The 12131-nt window shown below is 36.9% G+C and overlaps 1 protein-coding gene across 1 annotated transcript in view; it reads left to right on the top strand.

The window, feature by feature from the left end:
* Positions 1-12131, top strand: part of MALRD1 (MAM and LDL receptor class A domain containing 1) — a gene marked incomplete at its 5' end in the record, with an annotated part of 847841 nt that overhangs the window by 612636 nt on the left and 223074 nt on the right. Inside the window, one exon of the mRNA XM_035729081.1 lies at positions 4444-4572. Within this exon, the coding sequence (XP_035584974.1) occupies positions 4444-4572 (129 nt within the window). The remainder of the gene's footprint in view (positions 1-4443; positions 4573-12131) is intronic.

The raw sequence follows: 12131 nt of genomic DNA, 5'->3' as shown, positions 1-12131 counted from the left end.
TGAGTAATATGGACTTTTAACAATATTGGTTCTTCCAGTCCTTGGGAATGGAATATCTTTCCATTTTTTTATATCATCTTCAATTTCTGCCACCAGTGTTTTATAGTTTTCAGAGTCCAGGTCTTTCACTCCTTGGTTAAGTTTCTTCCTAGGTATTTTATTATTTTGGGTACAATTGTAAATGGGATAGTTTTCTTAATTTCTCTTTCTGATAGTTTATTATTAGTGTATAGAGATGTAGCAATTTCTGTATATTAACTTTGCATCTTATGACTTTACTGAATTCATTTATTAGTTCTAGCAGTTTTTTGGTGGAGTCTTTAGTGTTTTCTATATAGAGTATCATGTCATCTGCAAATAGTAAAAGTTTTACTTCCTTACCAATCTGGATGCCTTTTATTTCCTTTTCTTGTCTGATTGCTGTGATTAGGTCTTTCAGTACTACCTTGAAAAAAAAGTAGTGAGAGTGGACATCCTAGTCCTGACCTTAGATGAGAAGCTCTCAGTTTTTCCTCCCTTAAAGATGGTATTAACTGTGGATTTTTCATATATGACCTTTATTATGTTGAGGGATATGTTCCCTCTGAACCTACTTTGTTGATAGTTTTTATCATGAACGGATGTTGTACTTTGTCAGATGTTTTTTCTACATCTCTTGAGATGATTATATGGTTTTTGTCCTTGCTCTTGTTAATCTGATGTGTCATGTTGATTAATTTATGAGTAATGAACCACCCTTGCATCACAGGAATAAATGCCACTTGATTGTAGTGAATGATTTTTTTCATGTGTTGCTGGATTCAGTTTGCTAATATTTTGTTGAAGATTTTTGCATCTATGTTCATCAGAGATATGGACCTATAGTTTTCTCTTTTTGGTATTGTCTTTTTGGGGTTTCAATATCAGCAAATCTGGCCTTATAGAATGAATTTGGAAACTTTCCTTCCTCTTTTATTTTTTGGAATAGTTTGAGAAGAATTGGTATAAATTCTTTAAGTGTTTGATAGAATTTACCTGTGAAAATTGTTAAAGTGGCCATATTACTCAAAGCAATCTATAGATTTAATGTAATCCCTATCAAAATACCAATGACAGTTTTCACAGAACTAGAACAGATATTCCTAAAATTTGTATGGAACCCCAAAATACCCTAAGTAGCTGAAGCAGTCTTGAAAAAGAAGAACAAATCTGGAGGCATCACTATCCCAGATTTCAAGATACACTACCAAGACGTAGTAATCACAACAGTATGGTAATGGCACAAAAAATAGACATATCAATCAATAGAACATAATAGAGAATCTAGAAATAAACCCACACTTATATTGTCATCTCCTACAGAGGAGGCAAGAATATACAATGGGGAAAAACAGTCCTTTCAACAAATGATTTTGGGAAAACTGGACAACTACATGGAAAAGAAAATGGACCACTTTCTTACACCATTACATAAAAATAAACTCAAAATGCATTAAAGACTTAAATATGAGACCTGAAACTATAAAACTGCTAGAAGAAAACATGGGCAATAATTTCTTTTACATCAGCCATGGAAATATTTTTCTAGATATGTCTCCTCATTCAAGAGAAACAAAAGCAAAATTAAACTCTTGTGATTAAACCAAAATAAAAAGCTTTTACACAGCAAAGGGAAAAATCAACAAGACAAAAAAAGCAGTCTACTCAATGGGAGAAAATATTTTCAAATGATATATCTGATAAGGGGTTACTATCTGAAATATATGAAGAACTTATACAACTCAATATCAAAAAAACAAATGATCATATTTAAAAAATGGACAGAGAACACATAGACATTTTTCCAAAGAAGACATACGTATGGCATGAGGACATATGAAAAGGTGTTCAGCATTACTAACCATCAAGGAATTGCAAATCAAAACAATTCCTTTATACCTGTGAGAATGGCAAAAAACAAACAAAAATGAAACACACACACACACAAGAAATAGCAAGTGTTGACAAGAATGTGGAGAAAAAGAACCCTCATGCACTATTGGTGGGAATGAAGATTGGTACAGCCATGGTAGAAAACAGTGTAGAGGTTCCTTAAAAATTTAAAAGTAGAATGATCTTATGATCCAGTAATTCCACTACTGGATATTTTTCCAAAGCAAAAGAAAACACTAATTCAAAAAGATACATTCACCCTTAAGTTTATTGCAGCCTTATTTACAATAGTCAAGATATTGAAGCAATTCAAGTGTCCATTCACAGATGAATGGATGTGGTGTGTGTATATATGAATATACACACATACCATACCCTATATATAAAGATGTGGTACACACACACACACACACACACACACACACACACACACACACACACTGGAATATTATTCAGCCATTTGCAACAACATAGATGGACCTAGAGGGTATAATGCTAAGTGGAATAAGTCAGTCAGAGAAAGGCAAATATCATATGATTTTACTCATATGTGGAATTTAAGAAACCAAAGAAAAAAAAAGAGACAAAAAAAACAGACTCTTTTTTTTTAAAGATTTTATTTATTTATTTGAGAGAGAGAATGAGAGAGAGACAGAGCATGAGACGGGGGAGGGTCAGAGGGAGAAGCAGACTCCCCGCTGAGCAGACTCTTAAATACAGAGAACAAACGAATGGTTACCAGAGAGGAAGGGGGTGGGGGAGAATGGGTGAAACAGGTAAGTGGGATTAAGAATGCACTTACCACTGAGTAATGTATAGAATTGATGAATCTTTGTATTGTACACCTGAAACTAATATAACACTCTATGTTCATTATACTTCAATTAAAAAGTATGAATTTCTTTGAAAATTCTATGCTCATTCCTAAGCTCCCTTTAGATGAAACCATTATGCCTTCTGTTATTGTACCCAGATTTATGAAGCACAAACTATGGATTAGGGACTGTGTTTGGCCTAAGAAAACACATCCCAAACTCCTGCTTCTAAGGGGCTTGGAGTCTGGAGGGGCAGACAGAGCTGTAATACAACTCTTCTATGAGGTGGTAAACATTTAACATAGGAATAGAAGGGTTCTTAGGTGGCATGAAACATAGAGAACCCACCCTGGGGCTTGGTTGACAAAGAAGAGGCAAAACAAGGGGAGAGGGAAGCTATTTCCTTGAGTTTCGAGGTTGAGCAGACCTCCAGGAGCACAAGAGGGAATGGTCAGTGTAGGTAAAGGAAGTAGCGGATGTGCACACAGGAAGAGATGAAGAGCATGTGACCCGTTGGTGAGCCCTTCAGGGGTAGGATGCACCGTAGTTTAACTGCAGGTACCTACGAGGAGAGTCACAGAAAATGAGACTAGAAAACTAAGCTGGAACCCAACGCAAATCATTTTTAGTGCCTGGATTAAGATGTTGGGTTTAAGGAATGGATGATTTTTTTTAAATAATTTTTTTATTGTTATGTTAATCACCATACATTACATCATTAGTTTGTGATGTAGTGTTCCATGATTCATTGTTTGTGCATAACACCCAGTGCTCCACGCAGAACGTGCCCTCCTCAATACCCATCACCAGGCTAACCCATCCCCCCACCCCCCTCCCCTCCAGAACCCTCAGTTTGTTTCTCAGAGTCCATCATCTCTCATGGTTTGTCTCCCCCTCTGACTTACTCCCCTTCATTCTTCCCCTCCTGCTATCTTCTTCTTTTTTTTTTTTCTTAACATATATTGCATTGTTTCAGAGGTACAGATCCGTGATTCATCAGTCTTGCACAATTCACAGCGCTCACCATAGCACATACCCTCCCCAATGTCTATCACCCAGCCACCCCGTCCCTCCCACCCCCCGCCACTCCAGCAACCCTCAGTTTGTTTCCTGAGATTAAGAATTCCTCGTATCAGTGAGGTCATATGATACATGTCTTTCTCTGATTGACTTATTTCACTCAGCATAACACCCTCCAGTTCCATCCACGTTGTTGCAAATGGCAAGATCTCATTCCTTTTGATGGCTGCATAATATTCCATTGTGCATATATACCACTTCTTCTTTATCCATTCATCTGTCGATGGACATCTTGGCTCTTTCCACAGTTTGGCTATGGTGGACATTGCTGCTATAAACATTGGGGTGCACGTACCCCTTCGGATCCCTACATTTGTATCTTTGGGGTAAATACCCAGTAGTGCAATTGCTGGATCGTATGGTAGCTCTGTTTTCAACTGTTTGAGGAACCTCCATACTGTTTTCCAGAGTGGTTCCACCAGCTTGCAGGAATGGATGATTTTGAAAGCACAGTGTGTATAACTTGCTGAAAAATTGGATGTGGGACTGAGCAGGGAGGTGTCTAGAAGTCTGCCTTGGATACCTATTCAAACCAGTAACTTATTTGAATGTATCTCTAAAACTACTAAAAGGAATATTCAAATTTAAAGAAATATTATAAAAATGACTTTGTTCTTATTTTTTATTTTTTCCCCAGTGGGAGAGACTTCTGAGAGTTGCCCGGAAGCCACTGATTTTTTGTGCCACGACAAGAAGTGTGTTGCATCCCACCTTGTCTGTGACTATAAGCCAGACTGCTCTGACAGGTCTGATGAGGCTCACTGTGGTAAGTGGATCTGTCTGCTCTGATGCAGCCCATTCAGCACAGATTTCACTTCATTAGGAAAGTAACATACTGGCATTGATGACGGAGAGGAAATGTTCTTTTCATGCACCAGAGTAGATTTAAAATAGCCAGAACCTTTTTTTCCCAGCTTCTCTATCCACACATCCAAATCGCAGCCCTCTCAACCGTTTTACCCCCATACTAAACACCACAGCAAATCTTGTCAAAAAATTTCTCAACATGTCATTGTGCAGAACTACATGGGGGGTCAGAATTTTAATCACCAGAAACTGACCTGTCTACATTTCCTCATTGGTTTTCATTTCCTTTTCCATTTTATGGAAAGATAATGCTAAAAATGAGCACTTCAAATAAATACGAGTAAATGATTAATTTTATCAATTACATTGCTCTGGGAAAAGAGAACTAGATTGGCCACATTGTTTTTTTTATTCAAACTTTAATTCAAGTGATTTTTAAAAGTCATGCATAAAACCAAGTATGTAGTTTTCAAATATGAGCATGTATTTAAATCCAAAAAAAATTTTTTTTGTATTTCTTATTAATGAGCCTTCATAGGGAACCTCGCTACCATATAGGCTACCTGTTGCAGTTAGGGTTTGCTGCAGAGCAAACTCCCTTAAAGGTTAGTAACCTAAAAAAGTTTCATTTTGCCCTCAATTTTATGGATCAGTAATTCAGAAAAGAATCAGGGTGGCAGGTTCTCATCCACATGGCTCCAACTGGTATACCTGGAACTGGAGGGTCACTTTCGAGATGGCTTCCTCCCCTCCGGGTTTGGCACATTAGTACTCTTTGGTCTCTCTGTCTGGCTTGACATAGTATCTCATTCTCCAGGGCAATCTAATGTAGCTTGGGCTTTCCATAACAGGGCTGTCACGGGACAGTCAGATACCTTGCATGGGGTTGGCTTTTACCAGAGTAAATGCTCTCAAGAGCAAGCATTCCAAGAGCCACAGGAAAAACAGGAAGAATTCGTATAACTTAGCCTAGGAAATTCTAGAATGTCACTCTTGGCTCTTTCTAATGGTCATGCAAATTAAAATGTCTAGCTTCAATTCAAAGAGAGAAAGGGGATAGACTCCACCTTTGGGACAATGTTATGCATGTACAGGAAGGGAGTACCACAGAGGTCATGTTCCAGTTTTTCTTTTTAACTCAGTATCATTTTTACTCCTCAGGATCTTAGAGTAGTGATGCTTCTGAAGTGTTCATTTTATCATCTTTTTTTGTATTTATTAATTTTCTTAAATTGTGGTAAAATGTACATAACATAAAGTTGACCATTTTAACCATTTGTAACCGTAATGTTCAGTGGCATTAAGTGCATTTGCATTGTTGTCCAGATACCACCACTCATCTCCAGAACATTTTTTCATCTGGAAAAACTGAAACTCTATACCCATTAAACAATTAACACTGCATTTTCTCTCTCCTAGCCCATGAAAGCCACCATTTGATTTTCTGTTTCTATGCGTTTGACAATCTGGGTATGTAGTACCAGTATTTGGAATCATACACTATCAGTCTAGCTGTGATAGGCTTATTTCACTTATCATAAATTTCTCAACATTAATGCTATATTTTAATTTTATTTTTTTTAATTTTTTTATTGTTATGTTAATCACCATACATTACATCATTAGTTCTTGATGTACTGTTCCATGATTCATTGTTTGTGCATAACACCCAGTACTCCACGCAGAATGTGCCCTCTTTAATACCCATCACCAGGCTAACCCATCCCCCCACCCTCCTCCCCTCTAGAACCCTCAGTTTGTTTTTCAGAGTCCATCGTCTCTCATGGTTCGTCTCCCCTCCGACTTACTCCCCTTCATTCTTCCCCTCCTGCTATCTTCTTCTTTTTCTTTTTTCTTAACATATGTTGCATTATTTGTTTCAGAAGTACAGATCTGTGATTCAACAGTCTTGCACAATTCACAGCGCTCACCATAGCACATACCCTCCCCAATGTCTATCACCCAGCCACCCCAACCCTCCCACCCCCCACCACTCCAGCAACCCTCAGTTTGTTTCCTGAGATTAAGAATTCCTCATATCAGTGAGGTCATATGATACATGTCTTTCTCTGATTGACTTCTTTCACTCAGCATAACACCCTCCAGTTCCATCCACGTCGTTGCAAATGGAAAGATCTCATTCCTTTTGATGGCTGCATAATATTCCATTGTGTATATATACCATTTCTTCTTTATCCATTCATCTGTCGATGGACATCTTGGCTCTTTCCACAGTTTGGCTATTGTGGACATTGCTGCTATAAACATTGGGGTGCACGTACCCCTTCGGATCCCTACATTTGTATCTTTGGGGTAAATACCCAGTAGTGCAATTGCTAGATCGTATGGTAGCTCGATTTTCAACTGTTTGAGGAACCTCCCTACTGTTTTCCAGAGTGCTTGCACCAGCTTGCATTCCCACCAACAGTGTAGGAGGGTTCCCCTTTCTCCACATCCCCGCCAACATCTGTCGTTCCCTGACTTGTTAATTTTAGCCATTCTGACTGGTGTGAGGTGGTATCTCATTGAGGTTTTGATTTGGATTTCCCTGATGCCGAGCGATGTTGAGCACTTTTTCATGTGTCTGTTGGCCATTTGGATGTCTTCTTTGGAAAAATGTCTGTTCATGTCTTCTGCCCATTTCTTGATTGGATTATTTGTTCTTTGGGTGTTGAGTCTGATAAGTTCTTTATAGATTTTGGATACTAGCCCTTTATCTGTTATGTCATTTGCAAATATTTTCTCCCATTCTGTCGGTTGTCTTTTGGTTTTGTGGACTGTTTCTTTTGCTGTGCAAAAGCTTCTTATCTTGATGAAATCCCAGCAGTTCACTTTTGCTCTTGCTTCCCTTGCCTTTGGCGATCTTTCTAGGAAGAAGTTGCTGCGGCTGAGGTCGAAGAGGTTGCTGCTTGTGTTCTCCTTTAGGATTTTGATGGACTCCTGTCTCACGTTTAGGTCTTTCAACCATTTGGAGTCTATTTTTGTGTGTGGTGTAAGGAAATGGTCCAGTTTCGTTCTTCTGCATGTGGCTGTCCGATTTTCCCAATACCATTTGTTGAAGAGACTGTCTTTTTTCCATTGGACATTCTTTCCTGCTTTGTCAAAGATGAGTTGACCATAGAGTTGAGGGTCCATTTCTGGGCTCTCGATTCTGTTCCATTGATCGATGTGTCTGTTTTTGTGCCAGTACCATACTGTCTTGATGATGACAGCTTTGTAATAGAGCTGGAAGTCCGGAATTGTGATGCCACCAGCTTTGCTTTTCTTTTTCAAGATTCCTCTGGCTATTCGGGGTCTCTTCTGGTTCCATACAAATTTTAGGATTATTTGTTCCATTTCTTTGGAAACAGTGGATGGTATTTTGATGGGGATTGCATTGAATAGATTGCTCTAGGTAGCATTGACATCTTCACAATGTTTGTTCTTCCAATCCGTGAGCATGGAATGTTTTTCCATTTCTTTGTGTCTTCCTCAATTTCTTTCATGAGTATTTTATAGTTTCCTGAGTACAGATCCTTTGCCTCTTTGGTTAAATTTATTCCTAGGTATCTTATGATTTTGGGTGCCATTGTAAATGGGATCGAGTCCTTGATTTGTCTCTCTTCTGTCTTGTTGTTGGTATATAGGAATGCCACTGATTTCTGTGCATTGATTTTATATCCTGGTACTTTACTGAATTCCCGTATGATATATTTTAATTTTAAACTAAAGTGTCAAGGAAGTGAAAATCACTGGCACTTCTTAAGATTGTACTATCAATGCTACAGTATTATAATCTTATTTTATAAACGATTATGTATTTCCTTTATAACATATGCATTCTCAAATGAAATTTATAATATATTGAAAAATACTTTCTGGTGTTCTTTTTTAAAAGCTTCTATTTAAATTTAAGTTCTTTTTTCCCCTAGTGTTCTTCCTAGCTTTTTTTTCTTTTTTTTATTATGTTATGTTAATCACCATACATTACATCATTAGTTTTTGATGTAGTGTTCCATGATTCATTGTTTGTGTGTAACTTGGGACTTCCTAGCTTTTTTAAAAGCACTCCAAAAAAAAAATACATTTTTTGATACTGACTGTAAAGAACCGATTGCAATGGAGCTCGAAAAACTGCTCCAAAACATTTGTAAAATCACTATTTTCCCCACCAGTCATAACAAGAAGAGAGTATTTAGAAATCACCAGCAAAACAAAATAAAAATTCTAAAGGAAGAATAATTTGAACATGATGACATTGACATAATAAAGCAGTGAGGGGAAGGAGAGCTGTTCGCGTGCACAAAGAAAAAATAGTTACAGGAAGTAAGTTTTCTTCCTCTCATTTCAAGATGCACATGTATTGAACATAGTCATATAAAATAAATAAATAAATCCTTAAAATCAAACAAACAAAAAAACCCAAATATTATATTCTTCCATTTATTGCTATTCTTAGTATGGGCTAGGAACAATTTTCTAAATGTTGAATAAACAGAAAAATGAATAAGACATCGGCTTAGACTTAAGCAACTCACTTTCTACTATTGGGGAGGGGCAGGAGGATATATTCAAATAGAGTGTTCTTTGCTTTCTGAAAAAGTTGATTATAAAAGAATTCTGATTTCTTTTGGAATGTAACAAGTGCTATTAATGATAAGGTTATCACAGTGTATTTGAGGAGTGCCGATGAAGAATAGTGGGTGTGTGCACCCATCCGTGCATGTGCCCGGGCAATGTAAATATCGGCTTGTGAAACCTAAATAGTCACTAAGTATTTTGGTTTTTCAAATGTGAATGCTGCTTTTCTTTTTTTCCCCCTTGGCTTCACTCATTTTTCCTCTCAGGCTCCTTTATATTATTTTTATTTTTCCCACAGCTATTTGAAGTATTGATGTAAAAATACACAAAGGCAGTTTTGATTTTCAGAACCTGCGTCAGTTGCACACTCATATTTCTTAGTGTTCAACTTCAGTGGACAACTACATGCGGTATTTGATTTTATTAAAATTAAAACAATATGTTGACAAATGAAATAGTCACTTTCCTTAAGACCTTTGATGGGCTTTGTTCACATCCAAAAGGAACACTACACAACACACATGGGTATACCAGTGACATTGATTCTGCAAAGTGACTTCATCGCTTATTTTATGTTGAGAGTCTTTTGGATACACTGGAGGCATCGGGGTTAGATTCTTGCAATCCGATAAACCTGCTGTGGATGACAAAATAAATTACAAAATGTTCAAAATGGCCTTTGGAGACATATAAGGAAAAAATGGACCTTTGGTTTATTAAACTGAAGTCTTCATTTTGATGCTGACCCTCCTGTGTTGAGCAGTTATTTAAATTCTCGGGGACTTGTTTCCTCATCTTTATATTAGGTAGAATCATATCCATTCTGTATAGTACTTTGAGAATTAAATGACATAAAGAACATATTTGTTCAATCTTCTAGGATTAATAATGTTAGCCTCTTTCATTTCATTATTTTTAGACTCTCTTGAAATTTGTCAGTCATGGTGGATGTTATAATATATACTTTATATACTTATCAGAAAATAAACTCAGTGATTCCTCATAAGTAAATTTTTACTGTAGGTTATAAACAAAGATAAATTTTTCTTTTGCATCTCTAACTCCCGTTGCAAAAATTCATGGTTTAGAATAAATGAAATCGATTCTTTTTAGAAGAAACACTTAAGTAAAAAAATGTGCTCTTTTCTTACATGGAACAAAATTATTACCTAAAGCCTGTGTTAAGTGTGCCTTGTACTCTAGGCTGGGGATGTGCAGGGTATGGATGTGTGCATTCTCTGCTGCCTTTTACAACAGTTACAAATATCAGGGGTGCCTGGGTGGCTCAGTTGGCGGCTGCCTTCGGCTCAGGTCATGATCCTGGAGTCCTGGGATCGAGCCCCATGTTGGGCTCCCTGCTCAGCAAGGAGCCTGCAATGCCCTCTCCCTCTTCCTGCTGCTCCCCCTGCTTGTGCTCTCTTTCTCTGTCAAATATATATATATATATATATATATATATATATATATATATATATATATATAAATAAATAAATAAATAAATAAATAAATAAATATAAACAAACAAAACCCCCAAATATCATTATCCAGTCAGAGCCTTCTTTCCCACTGAACCCACAGTCTTCAAAATCCTTCTCAATGCAGCATTCTATGAAGTCATTTCATGCTGAGGAGAAAGTATTAAATATCCCTGTATTATGCATTGTGGCATAGCAAAATAAGGTGAACATGTGAATATGATGAACTAAAAATAATTATGGGGCTAGCTCTTAAAAAATATATAGGTAAGTTGATTAATATTTACACTAGCCATATCACTGTATGGCTGAATACCATACCACTGGGAAAATGCCATTTGTTTAAATGTTGCTGGTAATGCTTTTAAGTCTATTCCAGGAGTCATGACAAAGATCACAATTTAGAAAATATTTTATCAAAAGCAATAACCATTTTGAAGATACCAACCACATAATCATCATTAAGAAATATTACAAAGTTCCTCATATAATTTATGATTTAATAGGTATATATGCAACCACTCTGGGCAGTAGTAATACTGCCCACATAGAAACGTTTATAGTAATTCGATGGTAAACAGTTACAGTGACAGTCCACAATAAAGAAGTAATGAATTTCCAAAGGAGTAGTAATAACTATAATCGCTGTTAAGGGCCATAAAACCCACATGCACACATACTCTGGCGTGGTCTGGAAAGGGAAAGATAGGACGTAAGTTGAACATTCAAAGACAAGTATGATTTGCTAGACGGAATGAAGAAGACACATTAATTAATATACTTGTAGCAGAAACTTCAGCGTCAACGAGCTTAACATCAAGGTGATTCCTGTTAGTTTTGTGTTTCTTTGTGTTTCTTAAAAACAGAACTCCCAATTTTATTTGCGGTGGCTTGTGACCAACTACAAATACCATCTTTTCCAAACTTCCTTGTAGCTGACAGAAGCCAATGAGATACACATGGGAATTTGGGAAAGGTGTCTCTCTTAGAAGGAAAAACACCAGACTAGAAAAAAAGTGTCTTCTCCTTTCCTCTTCTCACTTCTTTCCATGCCTTGAACATATGTGATACAAGGAAGTACCACAGTCATCTTGCAACCATGAATGAGCAGGAGGATGACAAGATGACAGAAAGAACAGATGGAAAATATGTGCTTCACAACCACACAGTTGAACCACAATACTAACTTTAAATGGACAACTTCCTGGCTTCTATTTAATTGAGATGAATTAATTCCTTTCTGTTTCAGCTCCTAATACTTGAGTTTTCAGTTGCTTGGAACCAACCAATTTTTAACTAATACAATAAGGAAACTGTATTATCTCCAGTAGCAAGAGGTCAAAAGCAAGGAATCCTAGAGTTGGTTGATTTTAGCAACTTCAGTTATCAAAAATTAGAACTACGTGGATTCCTTCCTTCTTTATCCTGTGCCATCTTCATGTAACTGTGTAATAAAGTCAACTACCCATATAATCTCTTCAGT

This window comes from Zalophus californianus, chromosome 9 (genome assembly GCF_009762305.2).
Source record: "Zalophus californianus isolate mZalCal1 chromosome 9, mZalCal1.pri.v2, whole genome shotgun sequence".
In the NCBI taxonomy this organism is placed as follows: domain Eukaryota; kingdom Metazoa; phylum Chordata; class Mammalia; order Carnivora; family Otariidae; genus Zalophus; species Zalophus californianus.
Note: the sequence above shows the minus strand (reverse complement) of the source record. Positions and strands in the feature narration are given on the sequence as shown.